Source organism: Pongo abelii, chromosome 12, assembly GCF_028885655.2.
Source record: "Pongo abelii isolate AG06213 chromosome 12, NHGRI_mPonAbe1-v2.0_pri, whole genome shotgun sequence".
NCBI classification, from domain to species: Eukaryota; Metazoa; Chordata; class Mammalia; order Primates; family Hominidae; genus Pongo; species Pongo abelii.
The window spans coordinates 96,149,782-96,170,252 of NC_071997.2; the positions used below are offsets into that span (position 1 = coordinate 96,149,782).

Below are 20,471 nucleotides of genomic sequence, written 5' to 3' on the forward strand. Positions count from 1 at the left end.
CTATGTCAGGGACCTGGAGCCCTTTGTGGGATGCAGCTGGCCCTTCCATGGGGCTGCTTACCTCATGGGATGCTCAGACAAACATCTTCTTTTCTTTTGGGATTCAGATATAAGCAATATTATCCTGCATCACATATGATTACAATAAAAATATGCAATGTCTTTCAGCGGTAGAGTCTGGAAAATTCAGTGTGGGTTCCCCCCTGCCTATTTTCCCTCAATTCTGGTTCATATCACAAGAGGAGGAAGAAGCGGCAAGGCCTTGAAATGTTAATTCCTTTCCAGTTAACTTCTTCAACTGTTTAAACTTCGTTATCTTACCTCTTTTCAAGATAAGAAAAGAAGCCTTAACAGGCTGTTAAGGCTGGACTTTGTTTTAACTCTTGAGCTATTTTAATTATGCCATAAAACTAATTAACAGCTACGGAAAATCTAGAACTGTGTTATTTTCTTCCTCTACAAAGATCCAATTTAGTATTTCAGGAGTCACTGAGGTGGTGGCACAGCCCTTGCTCTGAAACTGACCATGATGTAGGATATACATGAGCCTCTGGAAAAAAAAACCAAAAAACAAAAAACCAAAAACGCATCTCCAGATTCTTCCTCCTCTTTCTTCTGTGGAAGGATATAAAAACCAAAATGGACTCTAATCTATGTTGTAGTTAGATTTCTTGATTTCTGCCTAGGAGGCAACTTCTTACATAGATACTTCAATTTCTAAATCTGGTGGTCATGAAGTCAGAGTCTTGGTGTGGGAGGAACTTCCTGTGACGAAGTCAGGCTGCTTTAGAAATTGCATCAGTTCTTTCAAATCTCCTGCGTACTATTTAGAGTCCTGAAAAGTAATTTACTCTGGGATCCTGGTGGCCAAGAAGCTAAATGCAGCTCTTAATCTCAGAATAAGTCTTACTGCAAAACAAGCCAACACAGTACTATAACGGGGGCATTTGTTCTTCCCACACATTGAGATCAAGGCCCCCTGAGTGTCATCCTAAGTGTTGGGGATGCAAGACGTGAACAAGGCATTCAAGGCCTTGGTCCTCAGGAGACGCTCTTGCACCCAGAGGGTCTCGTCAGCTTTGTGGGAGTCCATATCCAAATGGATGAGCCCAGTGTCTGGAAAAGACGCACAGACAGCTGGTCCTGCTAATAACATGAGATTTCAGTTTGGGTTCTTAAGTTTGAGGTTTGAGGGATTTACAGAAAACTTTAGTGAAGTCATTTAGGCAGGCATACAAAGGGGCCATGTATACTATGGGTAACATGAGATTTAGAAAAGGGAGCGGTAGAAAAGGCAGCCAAGTATTACCAATGACATAGCTGACCTGGGTAAGAATAGGGGAAGTACATCTAAAATGTTGGTTTATACCTGTAACAATGCATTACAGCACTCTCTAAGCCACAAAGGAATAAAATACCACTTCCATTCCACTTTAACAAGACACTGAAATCCCTGGCTTGTCATGTGCTTTTCATTCTGTATTGTCGGTCACATGCTGGGCACAAACTCCACACTTGGAGAATAAATGGACTATGAGCACCTCCTGTTTGAGAAACTGGCTTCACTTGTTTTTTAAAAAACATAAAGAAGAGACTTAAACACATGAAAACTGTAATGATGCAGGAATCTGAGAAAATAATGTACGGGCCACTAAGAACACATAGACAGAAGATGATGACTGATTTTCAATATGCTGGCTCAGACTGTAAAAGAATGAAAAGATGGAACTCAACTGAAGTCTTGCTAAAAACAGATGCAGGGGGCCTAGACAATTTCAATGAGGCAGAGATCTAATACACAGTCATTCTGTCAGGAAATTTTAACCAGAATTCTGGTTAGAAATGCAACAAATGCTTACTGATTTAATTAAATCTTTGAGTATTTTACTTTATAAATTTTAGCTTCCAATAAAAAAAATCTGATCTTAATCCGTCTTTATTTTAAAAAAATGAGGTAAATGCTGTCATGTCGGCTGACTCCTACCTCTCCATACTGCCTCAATCTTAATTGCTGTGAAAACAGATTTGGCCACAGTTTAAGGCTTTTCTTAGAATTCCATTTTTGTTTTATTTTATTTCATTTATTTCTTAGGGTAGGAAATGCAAGTGTATTTATAAAGGTTAAAAGACCCTATCAGATTTCTTCAACATACTAGAAAGAAATAGGTGATTGCTCAGGCTTCCAAGTCCTAGTTCTACAAAAAGAAATCTCACCAAACTAGTAAACACAGTCACTTTTGGCTGAGAACCAGTGCATGCAAAGAGGACACAATTTCTCAGTAATAGAGCTTACGCCTTGTGTTAAGCATTTGTTACGGGTTGATTAAGCACTTCATGGATAGTTGTTGAAGGAAACATTTTATTTTCAACTTTAAATGTGGTCTCATGTCATAGTAGGGCCTACAATCCAAGATGCATCTACAGGTACATGGACATTATTCACAGAAATCATTTTGGAAATATAAAAATGTCATTTTAAAAGGCAGGCAGAAACATAAGAAGACTCTGCCAGCAGTCTCCAGAGGGTTCTTATCAGGTGGGCCCTCTTGTGATGGGGTCTTCCCCCATATCCTTGACCACTAGAGAGTACAAAATCAGGTTTGGCCTCCTGGACCGAAATAAGAGAAAGGCAGATGCTGTTGGATCTCTCTGGAAATAGCAGTGCAGCAGCCTAACTTCCGTGCAGCAGAGCTCTTTAAATTAAGAATGTGGGGCTGGAGTGGAGCACACCTAAAGACTATGCAGCTTAGGGGTTTTCCCCAAGTTAACCAGAACAACTTGAATTTCTGTTTACACAGCCAGGGGCCTGGAAAGGATACTGAAGTGAGAAGAGAAAGCTGCTTATGGAAGCAGCAAGATCAGTTGCTTCCTAGGGCATAGGGTAAGACCCAAACAAACTGAAATCAAACACTGCTTATTTTTGTTGTGATAACTTTAGACCAGTTCCAAAGTTAGCATGGTGCACGACAACCAGAATGTTTTCATTTTTATACTCTCTAAACAATACACAGAAAATCATCCTGTTTCCCCTTCTTTCAAATCACACCTCTCATCTTTTGTTTCAATCTTTTTAGCACTAACTGTGACAACCTGGGCCTCCGTGTAGGGCCACAGTAACTGACAGCTCTGAAGAATGTGCAGGAGGTATACATCTCCCTATGAGGGTGCGCCCTGATGATAAATGCCACGTACTCTGTTCCCAGGAATCACAGTGGATCATGCACAGTAAGTTCAGACTCTTCAAATGGGACTAGCCTCTCAACATAAACAAAAATAAATGAGCCCTATTTTCTCACTTCTGATAATGTCTAGAGGTATGAAAGAACAGTGTGGTTTGTGGGCAAGGCACTGTCACAACACAGCTGAGCTACAGAAAGCACACTGTTTCTACCTGGGTTAAAATGGAGTGACCAAAGTGACATGGGCTTTTTAAATTGAGAGTAGGCAGGATGAGGTACACTGCCAAAGCATTATCTAAGATATTCTCGGCCTCTAAAAGCTCATCATTGAGATGTTACATCCAGGCATTTCTCTTGTAGAAAGCCAGCTGCTACATTTAACAGTGAGATACTAGAATCTATTTGATAACGTTACTCAGATCAGCTGCAATCTGTGTTACAAGAGCAGCAATTCTACTGAATCAATATACACTTAAATTGTGTTTACCATTTATAAAGTATTTTTGCATATGTACATTATGTCATTTAATATTCTTGGCACTTTTGTGAAGCACAGGACAATATTATTATTGCCATCTTATAGATGAGGAAACTGAACTAGGGTTACATCAGATCACCGAGACATAAAGCTAGAATGTGACAGAGCTGTGATTATAATGCTCTGGCTCCAAGGGAAGTTCTCTTTCCAATGTGCAGAAGCTTTTAATTTTAAGAAAATACACTGGAGAAGCAGCGGTGAAAAATGTTCCAATGAAGGTGGGCAGTATCATATCATTATGGTTTCAAAATGCATAACATTAAGTTTCATGGGTTGTATAGCTTAAAGATGCCTGAATTAAATATTTACTATAATTGATTCTTGGGCTGAATTAAATACACAATGACCAACAGATGTTCCAAAGAGATGCTATATATCTCTAAGATACCAGTTTAGTAGAGTTATATTTAAATAAACAGAAATCTAAGCAAAAGGAATAATGTATAATAGACTGACTTGATATAAGGTATAGACATTTCCCTATTAAGGTTAAATATTATTTAATCATTTGCGAGTTGAAGATCACTATGGAGAAGATCACTATACAGTGACAGTACCACAGCCAATTGAGAAGAAATACAGTCACAACACAAGCTAAGCCAGCTCCATGTGAAAGTCCCACTTCAAATATTAGTAAATATATAAATATAAAAATAGCTAACTTCTAATCATACAGAGGTATTAATACAACCTGTAAGAAATTTTTAGTGTACCATCTACCTATAATAGAACTCATTTTCACAGATCCTTAAAGATATATGACACTTAAAAACACTTCAATGATACTGGATGATTAGAAGGCATGTAATCAGAACATTTTAACTTAGTTCACATGGAAGTTATGAGCCACATATATACTTATATTTATTTTATATAATGTATAAGTAAATATTTATATTATATGTAATAAACACAAACAATCATCCACAATTTCTGAAGTGAGAAAGATATACTGACTCAAGAATTTCTAGCCAACAGATGACTTTAAAAATCTGACCTTGAAATATCTTCTAAAATAACGCATAGTTACAAATAAACACTTGCCAAGTCATAATTTTCAAAACAATGTTGTACATACTAACACTTAAGACTTGGCCAACACATGAGCTATTTATTCAACATCAGTCCTGATCACCTAGATTGGCTTAACTGGGGGGACATACCTGAGCATCTTGACTTCCAAAGTCAACAGGTATGATGCAGCAGTGAAGTGGGCTTGAAAATCCTGGAAATTAACCTAAGATAGACTTTATGATCAAAGTTGTACTTTTTCTTTTTAATATCTGACCAGGAATGACTGACCCCTGGACACAGGGAGGTTCCACTGAAAGACTCATGGTCCCCCCTCCAGAAGCTGCCAGAATCTGGCACTCAATATGGGCAGAAACATTACCAACATGAACATTAGAGCAAGGGTGATGTGGTCAGGGCTCATATGGGGATATGAGTATCCCCATAGGCACATGAGTGGTGTGGTGTAAGGGCTGCTAATTTACTTGTCTGCTATCCTCCTTGAAGTCATGAAATAAAGACTTCATTGAAGCACTGAAATAATTTTTGCTGTGGCAAGGTTTGAGAAAGGCATGTAGCATGTCATCAGTGAAATGGCCATGGGATGCTTTAGAAACCAGTACACTCTTGCATGGCTAAGTAGGTCATAACAGAGGCATCTGCTGTTTACAAGGAACCACCTATCAAATCTCTTTTCACTCATTAGAATTCCCACCAGACCTTTTATCTCCACCTGATTCATACTTGTCAACTTTTGATTCTTGTTCTTCATCCTTTAACCCTTCATTATAGTCAGCGTATGAAAATAAAATCTAAGTTTGAATGTATTTACTTAGAAAACCAGAGTATAAAAAAAATTAGGGAATCAGAAGATGCTCCATTAAAATGAATGGGTAATTACTACTTAGTTTCTTTCTAGTAGAAGAATGAATTCCCTAATGATGGGTATTATAAGAAACTAGACAAAGCTGTTCACTTTTCAAAATTAATCATCAATCCTATTGATTATGTCTATATTACATATCCTATTAAATTAGCACACATAATATGAGGCCTTCACACATCAAAAGAGAAGCATTATCATTGCTCATTAGTGACTTGATAATTTAACAAAAGGAACACAAATACTTGTAATCAGAAAACTATTTTTGGTAGAATCACCACTTTTCATTTTTCTTACAGTAGGAAAAAAGGATACTTCACACACATACTTTTTTTTGACCACTAATAAAAGAGGTCCCTTAATTGTGAGTTTGAGGTTTTTAGAGATCTGTATTTGACTAATTAGGGAGAACATTCATCCATGGAAGAGCCCTACAGCCAAGGTGAGGTCAGCACTGTAGGCTGGGGTGAGATAGTCTGTACATTCTAACAGTGAGATACACAAGATCCTGAGAATAGATGATAATCTGAGTTAAAACTGAGAAAGCCTAAAACAGGAAACAATGCAAGCACTGGTCTTTGCTGCCCACTGGAAAAACAATTGGGTGCTTTAAGACATGCCGCCTGATCGTGTGTTTCCATGTTTTTCCTTTGCTCAGTGATCTCTGGATGGTGATAAAGGCTCTGCCAATGAAGCACAGCTGGCAACTGCCTTTGGGTGTGCTTGTGCTGGCCAGGCTTGGCACCCTTATATAGGGACCAAGCTGACTGGAAGTCAGGACTTCTTAGTTGATAAGAGAACAAGCCCAAATGCAAACTGGAGAGTCAGACAGGAAATCCCTATATCAAAGTCATGAACTTGACTTCGTATGTTTAGACATAGCAGGGCTAGATGAGAAAGGATGAAGGCCTAACAATGCTACTCGCAAAGTAAATATGATGCAGACAGAAGAGGGCTTAATTACTATTTCAATAATACAACAACACATATAAATTATTGAGATGAACGAGTGAATAAAGCACACGGTTACAGTTCATCAAATGTTAAGTCTTCCCAACTTGGTCCCCTGAAGGTAAGTCATAGGTTTATATGATAAAATTATACATGCGTCAGTTTGGGAGGGGGAGGGAAATTGTGGAGGGAGATAGATCAGAATCAAAATGTTCACTATACCATTATGATATGAACCACAATTTAGCAAAAGTGCTGCAGTCCAACTTAAAATCAAAATCACAAATTTGAGCCAAACTGGTCCTTTTTTTCTACACCAATGAAGAATGTATAATCTAGATGCAGGAATTGGAATAGAAAGTATGAAGGCAAAAAATAAAAAGGAAGACTACAGAATACTATGATTTGCAGGTTTCTCTTCATAATTTTGAATTTGTTAAATTGGTTTTGTGAGAGATGATTATCTACTATCACATGAAAACAAATTTACTAGTCGAATAATTTACTAATTACAAATTTAACAATTAAGTAGCAAAACACAACAATAAATTTACACAAAACAATCTGAGAATTTTCAACACATGAGAGATCTGCTGTTAGGTTATTCCTCTGAAGGTAACATGGAATTCTCAGACCTCCTGGGCCCTGGTTTCCCCAAGTATGACATAAGTATCCCTGGTTGACTTGTGAACCATTTCCTTTAGTACTGAAGTTTTACTGCACTTGTACCTCTGAACTTAAAAAGTTAAAAAAAAAAGTTTTGATATATAACTATGGGGATATTGGCTATACTTTCCCCTTACCCAGCCTGAAATAGTAGCTTAGTTACAGCTTTCATTTAGATCTCACCAAAGGCAGTGTCATTTTGTTGTGTGAATTTTGGTCAGCTCTTTGAAAAGGTTAAGTAGCACTAAATTGGATATATGCCTTGATACATTTTTCGCTCCACTTAGGAGCTAGAAAGCTTATGGGTAGAGTACAGAGAAGCCGGTGCTAAAATGCAGGGCTACCACATATCCAATTTGCTTGGGACACTCCTGATCTATGACTATTGTCCCATCAGAATTATTAACAACCCCCGTTTCACTCTCAAAAGCATCATGGTTTGAAGAATAAATTATATGGATGGTAATCCTATTAAAAGAGAGAATCTAGCTTTTAAAACAACTTTTATTACTCTTTGGCCATCTAGCTTTTAAAACAGAACTTTTATTACTCTTTGACCATTACAGTAAGAAAATCTGTGTAAAATTCCTAAGAACAGGCATTTCCATCTCATATGCCAACATGGAGAGTAAAAGACTCAGAGTGGCCCTGTCTAGTGGCCAGAAGTCACAAGACAAGGACAGGGAGATGTCCTCATGAGCTTGAGTTACGACCACCATTCCTCAGCTTATCTATCGGAAATGCCACAAAACTCTGTAGCCAGATCTCCTTTATTCCCCATCTAGCACTCCAGATATATGCAATGACTTGTGTTTAGAAAACGTGCAAAATCCCCAACAATAAATGTACAATATGTGCGATTAGTACAGACTGTAACATTTTTCATTTGCTACTCTGATTATAGGTTCACTATCTGATTGAGATGTGTCATTGTCTTTCATTTGACTTTGAGCTTTACCGGACACAAAAGCATTAAAAGAGAGTGAAAGCCCAGGGAACACGGGCTGTCCTTGATAGAACTGCCAGCTGTCTCACCTTTTGGACCTCAGAACAGCATCTGGCTTATGTCCACAGGACTAGTTTTGGTCCAGATGTTAGGTGCTAATATACATAGATCCTCTGCTCACAAAGATGCACCACCACCACGGGTCACAAGAAGGAGAGGGCTCTAGAGTTACTCAGGCCTCACCCTGTGTGCCTAGGCCACTGACAGGGACAAACATGTGGTTGAAACAGAATCCATTAAGTGTCAGAAGACAGGAACAACTGGGAGATTAAAGTAATATTTCATATTTAGTTGATCTCAAGGCAGCAGCAAGCTTTATACACTAAGTGGACTCTAACATGAGACATGGTGTTTCTACCTGGAAAAAAATACCACTGTCCCCGTCTCTACTAAAATACAAAAATTAGCTAGGCGAGGTGGCAGGCCCCTGTAATCCCAGCTACTAGGGAGGCTGAAGCAGGAGAATTGCTTGAACCCAGGAGGCGGAGGTTGCAGCAAGCTGAGATTGTGCCACTGCACTCCAGCCTGGGTGACAGAGTGAGACTCTGTCTAAAAAAAGAAAAAAAAAAAAACCACTGTAAAAAATAGGCTGGAGAGAGTTCTGAAATTGAAAACCCTGAACTGGCAAACGAGCCCGATAGAACATGACAGTGCTATAACATTATGACATTCTCAGGGAACATTTCTTTCTTCTTCTTTTTTTTTTTTTTTTTTTTTTTGAGATGGAGTCTTGCTCTGTCACCCAGGCTGGAGTGCAGTGGCGCAATCTTGGCTCACTGTAACCTCCGCCTCCCGTGTTCAAGTGATTCTCCTGCCTCAGCCTCCGGAGTAGCTGGGATTACAGGTGTGTGCCACCACACACAGCTAATTTCTGTATTTTTGGTAGAGATGCGGTTTCACCATGTTGGCCAGGCTGGTCTTGAACTCCTGACCTCAAGTGATCCATCTGCCTCGGCCTCCCAAAGTGCTGGGATTACAGGCATGAGCCACCACGCCTGGCCTCATTTATTTATTCTTACAGCACCTCCTCTTGGGAGTACCTCTTCCATACCTTTCTTCTGCTCAATGTTGCTACACTGGGTCTGTGTGACATGTCAAGCAGGAAAAAAACCAGTTTCAAAAATATTAATTGATCTAAGCAAATGGCTGTCAATACAGATTTAGTGACAACTGGTAGAGATGAAGGATTTTTTTTTCTTGGTCTTACCTATGCAGTAGGGACAACACTGGCCTTTTCTCAAGACAGGTCTTTCGCAGGATACGGAAGGACAGGACTCAGAGAAACAGCTAATTACGCTATCAATGCAGATGCAGCTGGTACAAACGTCAGGCTTCCAGGACTCAGCTGCCAGGAATATATCCCCTTCATCATTTTTGCAGTAATTAGGTACGCTGTTATTGCGGGACAAGGAAGGCCGAAAAGGTTGATCTGGAAAAATGAACATATAGGTCAGCAAAGAAGATGCTGTTGGCCAGCAACTATGCAACATAGTGTGTATCAAAGCACACCCAGTCATGATGGCTTTGGGTGCCTCCTTAAATAAATGACGCAGTAACAAATCAGAAAGTATGATTCGGGAAGGGTCTTAAATTTTTAAATAAAATAACAAAGATCAAAAAAGAGGTGTCACAGTTATTAGCTGCTTACACAACATCCACTCTTTCTTCCTTAATGAAATCCTGGTTTTCTTTGGGGTAGTCCCAGGACTTGGATTACAATGCACCTAAGTAAACGGGACAATCCTGTTCCCTGCTTTCCTAGGCTCCCTTGAAACTAGGGTGGCCCCATCATCCAGCTGTAGCGAATGGGACCTAATGGCTAACGAGGGGATTTCTGGGAAAGCTTTCACTTTCTTCAAAGAAGGGTAGATATGTTCTGCCATCATCCTTCCACATTCTTCCTGCCTTGATAGGAGTGCGTTGATCATGGCTGTGACACCCCTATCAGAAGAGAAAGGCCTTGACCCCACTGAGCCACTGAATCAATGCTGATAAACATCTGCCTCCAAATGTCTTGTCATATATGCAAAATAAACCTCTATTTACTTAAAATTGTAGCTGGATTTTCTCTTACTTGTGGCCACATGCAATTTTGACCAATCAATACTCAGACAAATTCTCATTGTACCAGACTACCAAAAACCACCTAAATGCAACATTCCAATGTTCAGGAATTCACATTAATGGCTGAAAGATAAGAAATCTAAATCACTCATAAGGATGCAACCACAGAGAAATCATGTGCAAATCATCTGTGTCTTTGCTATTTAAAGACTGAGACCTGAAAGTCCCCAGATCTAGTTACAACTTGCAACAGAAAATGTCACCAGAAAATCCAGATAACACTTTGGGCATTGGTTTCCACTAAAATCAATGAAAATTGTAACTTCAAGCAGCAATATGATTGAGATATCAGAAAGGAAAATGTAAGTGGGTGCGGTTTCTAGTTTAGAAATGTCATAATCCAACTGATAAGAGAGCACTTATAATCAACTTCACCACTCAAGAGTCTAGAGACACAGCCACGACAGCCCTACCTAGCAAACCTCTAAGAGGGCCACATTTTCTCAATGCATACACAATCAAAAGAGTTGTCGTATGTTCTTCCCAGAACCAACTTCATGAGCTCTGTTATTTTTAGCCAAGAACCAGAAACAACTGAGACATGTAATTACCATATGATCCAGAAGCTCTACAAGCCACTTTTTCCTTCTATCCACCTCATGAATATACCCTACAGCCAGTAAATAGGATGTGACAAGAAGGGCCTTTTTGAGGACCAAGGCAGTTACTTCATTGTGGACCTTCTCTGAGGGACAGGGAAGCCAGCATAATGGGATTGGCCCATACTCTCTCCCTTAAACTGGGTAACTGTATCTCCTATGACTACTCCCACAGGCAGCAGGCGTAAGTTGAAGAACAGCCATTGGTTCCACGGCCCCATCGTACTCTAGATCCTATTTCAGATATGATTCCGCAGATCCCATCCACATAGGTTAGAGACGGCAAGATGGGATGACTTTCTCAATGACCTTTTTGTGGTTATCTATGTCTAGGGATAATTTCTTCTTTAAGAGACTGACCAGTGCTAACTTTTGCTTTGACTAGAAATAAGGACAACACCCTCTCGTTCACACTAGGCCCTGCAAATCTCCATAAAGTTTTTGTGACTTATGTTAACTTAGCTCATGCAAGCATTGCCCAACCTGTGTCTAAAAACTGAAAAGAAGAAAGGACAGCCGTGATGAAGCTATGGAATGACAGTGAAACGAACAGCCTGGAATCTGCACGGCTCTCACTGAGGCCTGGAAAGAACCCAGAGGACATCAGGATATGCTGGTGGTGATGGCGTGAGGGCTGGAGCCGAGGTAGAGTCTGCAGGTTTCCTTCCACCAGGCAGGAGGCTCCTGGCCCAACCCTGACCGACAATGTCATTTGGAATCTTACCCATAGCATCTCCCTTCTTTGGGCCTCTTTTCTCATTTTTCCTGCTCTAGACCCTTTTCTTTACACTTTGTTTCCAAACGTTTACTCCTTTATTTGATCTTTACCAGTGTTTTCACTGGTGTTCCTTTATTCTTTTTATTTTCTACCTCCCTTGCTCTTCTCTGCCATGCTTTTTTCCAACTCTAAAAATAAAGGAAAGAAAATTTTAAACTTATGGAAAGAAACAAGTGCTATTTTACCCTCTCCCTTTTGTATGCTGGTGAAGCAGCTTCACTTGCAGTGATGTGCAATCTTTCCTCATTTCCTCACCAGACCTTGCTTTAAACCAGACCAGAGAAGAGGGAAAGCTGAAGAAAGGAAATGACAAGGCATCCTACAGATGGAAGCATCATGAGGGATACGACCCTTTGGAAGCTGTTATCCCACTGTGGAGCTATGACTTTTGGGCCATTTTAGAATGCAAGTGTCCTAAGATGAGATATGGTATTTTTCTACATGTGTAATATGCCACTTATCAGTGCCACTGTTGAGAATTACTGTGATGGGAAGAAATTGATAATTTGAGTTTTAAGGCTTTTTATTTTTTTGTATCTCAATACAACTATGAATGAGAAAGTCCAGAAACATCCATTAGTTAGAGGTAAAGAAAAAAATCCAGGCCTAAGTTAATGAATGAGAAGTCAAAGCCAGGCACGTGAGGGGTTGCCTGTTCTTTGGAAAGATGGAAAGGAATGCAGGAATACCACTGCCTTGCTTGGCTAGAACCCATGGGCCTCTGCACATGCCACCCACGGTAGCATATTCAGAGGTTCTCATCTCCACATAGCTCTCCTTCTCTTTATGGGTTGAACCTCTGAGTTCACTAAGGTGTCCCATCAATGAATTTGAGCTAGTGGTCCTGGAGGCATTTTCTCCCCCAGTGCCACACTCCCTTAGTCAATCCCTAAGTTCATCACTCAGATCCTAACACAAATAGCACCAGGGGTATTTGCTGCTTTAGTTTCTCGGATTGCCTATGTTCTTGAATCCTCCCTTTCAAGGCACGCCTCTTACTTTATCATTATTGACTTAATGTGGAATATTGGATTGTTTGGCTCTTTTTTTGGCTATTGCTCCAGGACAGGAATCATGTCTGTTTTCATTAACCTTGGAATCCCCATAGCTCAATTCAGGCATTCTACAAATATTTGTAAACTGAATAGCTAAAAGTATATAAATTTGTTATCACCAAGGAAAAGATCACTCTAAGTAGTTTCTACCAAGGCGATGTAAGTAAAGTCACTGCTATATATTAACAAAAAACATCAGTAAGGTTTGAATCTGAGTGAATTGTGATGACAACAAATTGGGAAATCATAGGTCATGCATATCCTAAAAATGTAACACATATAAACTATTTCTTATATTAGAAAAGATGTAGTGCTAATTAAGCTTCTCAGATTAACAGTTCTGTACTTACTAAAATGGTAATACTTGGGCTGCTGTGCATGATGACAATAGCCAGTAATGTGGCTATCCCTATAAGTTCATCTGATCAATTCCAAAAATGCCATCAACATAAACCTATAAAAAATTTAGACACTGATGATGCTGCACATAATGACGGAACAACAGATTCTCGCCAGCCGACTAGATAATCCAATGTAAAAAAAAAAAAGTAATAAAATACAAGGGTTTATGTTTTGCTGAGCAGAAATGCTCTAAGAATATGTTTAGAAAGTAAATGGTTATTGATTTAAGTTGAAATATGGGAATAAGAAGCAACAACAACAACAAAAAACTAGTTCTGTCAACTCGGTAATTTTATATTTAAATATCTTTTGAAAAAGTCGCATCTAGTGTTAATTAAAAGTACTACTAAAGTTATATAAAACCAGTAACTTATGATTAACATCTTGACAAACTTCCTTCTAACAAGTTTCATGGCCATACATTTACCTGCTAAGGTCAGATTATCTGAGAAATAAAAAGTAGAAAATAATAGCACTCCTTATACATGTGCAGTGCTAGTCACTTAATGCTTTTTGGCATTAACTTACTAATCATCCCAACTCGGAGCGGGTGGCATTATGCATATTTCAAAGTCTTCACCACCCTTATATTTAAAAGAATTTTATTTACAAAGAATTTTGTTTACATTATTTATCAATAACTATTCTTCCCATTTGTTACATAAAGATGACTCTTCACATTAACAGAATCGTTTGGTTAATTTGGTGCGGTGGGACTTTCTCTACTTAGGTATACTCCTCGAGTTTGAGATGTAGGGTTAAGGAAAAAAAATGGCAAGAGAAACAGTCTCCTTTTTTGTTTCACAGTCACCTCAGGTGTGAGGCATACTGACTGCATAAATAGGTGGTTGATAAAGCAAATATATGCAGGAAGCAGGCTGCCAGCTATTCCTGATGGGATACTGGGTTTGGCACACTCCCATATGGGGCTGATCCTGCCCTGTGGGTCCCACAGAATGACAACCACCCAGAGCTGCATCCTTCCCCACCAAGCACCCATAAGGCATGGTGTCACTTACCTGTACACTGTGGGCAGCAGGAATCCTGGGTGCGTGAGGGGTTCTGGCAGAGCAGCGGTGGGCACACCTCTGTCTCACACAGCACCCGTCCGCTGTGGCAGGTGCACTGAGTACAGGAGTCAATGTTCCACGTTTCTCCTTCCACAAAGTATTCTCCTCCAGGGGCGTGGCAAATGGAGGGAGTACTGAGCTCTGGCTTCTGCACCACAAAGTCATCTGGGGAATGACACAAAATCAGAACACATTATTCATCTGCAATCTTTCCAACTCTTGAAAGCCTGGTGCTGTTTGCTTTAAGGGATAGAAAAGATGAACTGTGAAGAGCATCTCGCTCTATTCTTATCAAGAGAATAGTGAAGAAAATATTCCATGCATGGAAACAGAAGACAGTGGCAAAAGAGCTAATATTAGGATGTGAGGTTCAAGTAGTTTAAGTCCGTCAACAGTAATAAGAGAATTCAATTACAGGGAGGGGACTCCCACTCTAGAGATGAGAACAGGGGCCTCTTCTGGCATTGCTGTGAATGTGTAGGAACTGTCTCGGATTCAGATCTCTCATTTACAGAATACTTGGTATGGTTCAGTTATTTCCATGCTAAGCACTTTACATGTGTTATTTCATTTATTCCTTACAGTCACCTTATTTTATGCATGAGGAAACTGAGAGCTCAGGGAGAGACGAGAGAAACTGCAACCCAAGTCTATGGTTGTTTGGATCATGGATATGTCTCCAGATTAAATAAAACTTCCAAATGATCGATACCCTATCTGCTTTATTATTTCTGGGATCCTGAGTACATTTATGCTTGGAAATATGTCCTGCTGTCGAGCAGGCCACACCCCAGTCTAAGCCAGCTGCCAGCAAACTGAGCAGGAATGCTCCTGTAGAATCAACAGTCTGAAAACCCTCACCTGAGACTAAACATGTGCTTGGCAATATCATCATCAAGAGAGGTAAATGCTAGGAGGCTGGTGATAACTGTCATTTCTTTCCCCAGAGGAGAGGTAGTTTTGGTCTCTTGGAGAGATGACACTGATAGAGAGGGAATTTAATGTTGAAAATGTCTGAAGAGGGGCTGGGAGTTGCCCTGAAGTTTTGCTGGGGAAATGAGAAGTATGAAGACATTAACCATAGTCACGTAGTCCAAATACAACAAGCAGTTCAGGAAGGTGTTGACAGTGTTGAATCCCGCCGAGAAAGAGTCTGGAGACATCACGGCTAACTCATGCTTGGAGCTCAGTGGAAGTCACACCCCAGAACGGGCCCATATATGCAGAGATGCTCAGAGCTGAAATCTCCTTAAGAGTGAATTAGGGCTATGACTTTCAAAGTGGTGGTTAGCATGAGAGTCAACAATACTAATGAAATTAAGTGATGTGGGCTGATTTCCAGTTAAGAGGGTAACAACTTCTAATACAGCTTTATCTCAAGGGAATTACAAAAGGCTGGAACTCAGACCCAGGGACAGTATCACAGAAAACTGATACTCATCAATCAATGCTTACATTCGCAAGCAATTCTAACCAACTTTCCAGTATAAGAACAACAGAGCGTAAGATAATTACAATGAAAACTGTGCTGAACAAGATGGTAAATGTGCATTTGTGGTTTACAGAGAAACAAAAAGTCCCAAAGAGTATCAATAAATGAATATAGCAAAAGCCTCCCTTATTGCTTTCAAAAAGGGCTTAGAGAGGACTGACAATTACTGCCTTGTTAAATGCTGACATGTACAGAAGTGGTCAGAAGAAATCTGATGTGCGTGTTTGCAGGTATTCTTTCTTGCTCACCTTTTTGCCATACGATATGCCTCAAGGCAAAACACAAGAGGGGCCAGAGACATGGAGACAAAAGAAAAACTCAAATGTAGAGTGTATGGAAGACAGAAAATCTGAGAGACACTATCATTTAGTAAATATTCATTAGAAGAGTTCAGGAGATACTCATTTATCTCAAGAAGAAAAACAGCTGATCTTGGAATGAAGAGGGGAGAAAAATATTATTTAAAGTAGGAGTCCGTGAATGCAACAGCTCTGGAGTCTCTAATCAGAAGGAGACTTACGTGGCAACACGCTAAAGATTTGCAGAAAAAATTTACCCCTACACATCCATATACATAAATGTGTTTTCATACACATATATCCAGATGTTGACACACCCACAATAAGGTATCAACAACAACTTCACGTGTGCTTAGATAAGAACTTTCCATGACTCTGTAATAGAGAAAGATCTTTCTGGTTCTACTGATTTTCAGTTCTCAGTCAATTATCTATTCTTAATGTCTTTGCATTTCTACCAAATCTAGCTGTTAGAATTCTTCATTGAGGACATGTTTAGCAAAGACCCAGAAACAAATCCCTCTTCTATGCATTCACACCTGTAATTAAAGCAGGGGTCTTTATGCAAACACATGATTTTTCCCTCCCCAAAGAGTCAACACAGAGTTCTATCATATTAAAGTCCTCATTTACCTTCTTATTCAGGGGACTCTAGCAGTTTTTCACATTTAACTAGCAAAATATCGGAAAAAAGGAAAGAGTTCTGATATTGAGCACCTCTAACTGAACTACAGGGAAACAAAACAAAATAAAAAGAGTCATCTCTTCTGCATTGTAATCTGGTTTTCTACAAGGTATGGGAGCTGCCTGTCACTCTGATACTGTAGCTATTGAGCTGTGCAGAATCTCAGAGCTGAAAGGGACTTCAAGTGTCCCTCTCCCCTACTCCCCAACCATGGCGAACAAGGTCAGTTTCCCTCCCAGGCTAGTCTTGTTGCAAAAGGACCAGGCCTCAGGCTCCCGGCTACACCTTTTGCACAGGTGGACTCACGCACAGGGAGATACAGGACCTGGACTGACCAGAGGAAAAACAATCCTCCTCCAAAATCTGACAGTAGACTTAACTTTGAAAGAAATCTGATACAAGATTTGAGAGACTTCATTTCTCCCAGGTTTTTCGGCGGACATACTATTTTACTCTGGGTAAGAGAGTCAATCTTTCTGTGTCCGTTTTCCAAATGAGAAACTGCCTCATGTGTTTTTCCCTAACTCAAAGTGGCCTGCACAGAGAGGGAAATAATAGATATGAGACTGTGTTGAGCTCTTTGGATAAAAGGTACTAGATGAGGTTTATGGTTATAATTACTGTTATTGACAATCATAATTCAGACCCCCTTGAATTACAAATCTGTTCTGGTTTTCTAGTAACTTATCTTGATTACCATGATTATGATTTTAAATGTTTTGGACGTGTGGTCACTCTAAATCTCTCCATTTGGCAAGAGTGCCACATGTCTATTAATTTAAAAAAGAGCAATAGCCACAGACTTCAAAAAGTTTCTCCCCCTCAAACATTACTTTATATGTGATAAGGTTTTATGGGATAAAACTAGTACCAATCCCCTCATATTAATGAGGATATTCAGACTTAATATGCTATCAATAAAATGGAGAGCTGGAATGTAAGTACATCAGCCCACAAACCTTTACAAAAATGTAGTCCAAAGACCTTATATAACTGAGTCAATCACTCAAAAAGGAGGAGACCCATTTCTAGAATAGAATTTTCTCTGGTCTTTGGTTCTTCACTGATAGTGCCCGGATGATTCTGTGGTGGTTGTTGACAAAAACCACAGAGCGCTGGAAAGTGTTCCAGAGGTCGTCCCCTCCAACCTCCACAGAGTTACAAATCCCTGCAAGGCAGAAATCATTTGCTTATGGAGCACACAGATGGCAGCCAGCTTTTACCTGCACATGATGGGCAGCACTGACCAGGGTGAATGGTGGGGTTGCCACAGGCAGGCACCGGGCAGGTGATCAGGGCACACATTTCCCGTCCATTGAGACAGTAGCATTCCCGGCACCTATCGTGCCAGCTCTCCTCATTTTTATGATGATGACCATCCACGGTGAGACAAGTGCCCGACAGGATGGGTGGCCCGGCTGAAGCAGAGACCTCTGGACAGACAAAAGGCAGCCTGGTAAAGAAGTGGCTACTGCACAGGAGAAACAGCCTGCAGAGTCTCTACGTGGACTGGACCCCAGCCACTGACAATTACGTCTACACAGGACAGTTTGTGACATGTTCATGAAAATAATTTAAGTCAATATGCTCTCAATTTTGAAAAAAGAAAAGAGAGAAAAAAGCCTGCAAATAGTTTCTCTCCAATTGGTGGGATTGTAGCTGAATTTTTATTCCTTCCACTCTACTTTCTCATATTTTATACAATAAACAAGCACTGATTTTATAACAAATGTTACAAATATGTTGAATGTGTTCAGAATAATCGCTCTAGAAGCTTCATCCAGTGGGGACATCCTGGGCCCCTTGCAAATAACAGAGTTTTGTTCAGCAGAACAATTAAAGCAGTGACTAGATTTTTGTTTACTCCAACCCCTTAGAAACACCATTAAGGTGGTAACTGTCCAGTTTTGAAAAATCATAAAACAAAGTTTAGGAATCTTTTATAGTTTAATCTGTGGATCATGCTGACAAGTACAACATACAGGGATAGGCAGCAAGGCTGGAGCTGGGGTAAGGGCAGAAACGGAGGTCAGGGCACATGCTCAGTGGCTTCAGGAAGCTCCCTGGAGAAGCCTCAGGCAGCAGGGATATCCAGGCTCTGTGCTTATTCACAGCTGTGGGCTGGCATGTGCTTATTCAGCCAAAGGCTAAATTCTCATGGAAAACTGTTATCTGGAAATACAGCAGCTAACTTTTGAGCTGTACCCACCCTCTAGAACTTTGAAATGGGGCTATTTACTGTTGCAATTTTATGAATCTTACTCCTGAACAGAAAGAGGCTCTATAGAGGTTGAGATAATTGTGCTTTAGGCTGAAGTTCCTGATACAAGTAAAAAGAGCTAGGAAGTGATTAATTTAGTCAATGTGCTTGTCCATCATATGCTTACTTTACATTCTATTCTGAGCTTTTACTTCATAAAAATGAAAGGAAAAGGGAGTCCTGTGGGACGGTCCCACAGAGACTGACATTTGTGTCGGAATAAGCAGCAATCACCGAAACCATTTCATTACAGGGTGTCCTTCTGTTCTTTGTTTCGGTGCCCCTGGCTGCTTTGAGGGGGAAGGGCCATGTGTACGCACTTACCTCTGCACTTGCAGATAAGACAGCCGTGACTGTCCTGTTGGAAACCCAAGGGACAGATCTTACTGCATGAGAGCTCTGGACATTTCTTACAGCGACAGATGTCACAGCCGTGCTTATTCTTCCTGGGTAATTAAAATTTTGTCAGAGGTCAGAAAATCAAAAAGTCTCAAATGATGCCCAAGCACTCAGACCAAGGGTCAATAAAGTGATATTGCTATTAAACAGAATGACTTGACTTTTGCTCTCAAAGACTCCTGGAGTGATGCGTAATTAGCTCCCTGTGGCCATTACCACCACTTACTCATGACCAAGGCAGAGAGTTGCCCAAGCACTTACGTGCTTCTAGGATGTGGCTCTCAGAATCTCAATGACATGACTGTTGATTTAATTGGGAGAGTGGTACACCACAATAAAAAGATGAATGTGCAACTCCATGAATAGGAAAGTGAAGATTTTGTTGGTTTATCTGTTTATTCATTTGTTTCTCCATCTATCCACCCACCCACCCACCTACTGATCCATCCGTCCCTCCCTCCCTCCCTCCCTTCTGGAAGTATCTGCTGTATGCATAAAGTAATTCTTTAGTCAGCAAGTACATAAAAGGGGCACCAACTGCTGCCTTTATCCTGACACTCCCACGTGGTGTCTGGCCAAGAATTCTCTTTTGGTGTGTGTCCTTAAAACATGTGTTCTAGCCAGTATAATATTCAGTTGTCCAAGGTATCCAATTGGGTCCTCCCTGAATGTGCCACAGGAATACAAAGTGAAATCTACAATCTTCTAAGAGATTTTTCTCCAACATGACGGTTGGATTTGAACACAGCCTTGATTCTGAACTGTCATGATACTGTAGCAAGTGGTTGAAGCTACCTACTATTGTGATACAACTACTTCATTTTATATTAGCAGTTAGGCTAAGACATAATACTCTTATTGACATCATATTCTTATTTTAGGATTAAGAATGATGATAATTCATTATTTTATTTGGGGAATTTTAAGGAACAATGTTTCCAATTTAATTATCCAATGAAAATTATAAAGAAGACCTCTCCCAAAACTAGAATTTTTAAACGAAGAATGAAAAAGATGACTGACAGAAGATGGGAAAGAGATGATGGGTCTAAGTCCCTTATAATTACTAGCACT

General features: G+C 40.0%; 2 protein-coding genes across 5 annotated transcripts in view; one reads left to right on the forward strand and one right to left on the reverse strand.

Moving 5' to 3' along the window:
• The window catches only part of FEZ2 (fasciculation and elongation protein zeta 2), an 80,643-nt gene extending 66,970 nt beyond the window's left edge, over positions 1-13,673 (forward strand). Inside the window, exons 10-11 of the transcript XR_008522451.2 lie at positions 3,075-3,225; positions 11,420-13,673. The gene's annotated coding sequence lies outside the window, so the exon portion shown is untranslated. The remainder of the gene's footprint in view (positions 1-3,074; positions 3,226-11,419) is intronic.
• CRIM1 (cysteine rich transmembrane BMP regulator 1) overlaps positions 1-20,471 on the reverse strand; it is a 195,651-nt gene that overhangs the window by 19,238 nt on the left and 155,942 nt on the right. For all 4 annotated transcript variants that reach the window (XM_024242035.3, XM_024242036.3, XM_024242037.3 and 1 more), the window contains 4 exons: positions 19,323-19,444; positions 17,962-18,171; positions 14,212-14,427; positions 9,442-9,663 (listed from right to left, as the gene is read on the reverse strand). In XM_024242035.3, coding sequence (XP_024097803.2) covers positions 9,442-9,663; positions 14,212-14,427; positions 17,962-18,171; positions 19,323-19,444 — 770 coding nt within the window. The remainder of the gene's footprint in view (positions 1-9,441; positions 9,664-14,211; positions 14,428-17,961; positions 18,172-19,322; positions 19,445-20,471) is intronic.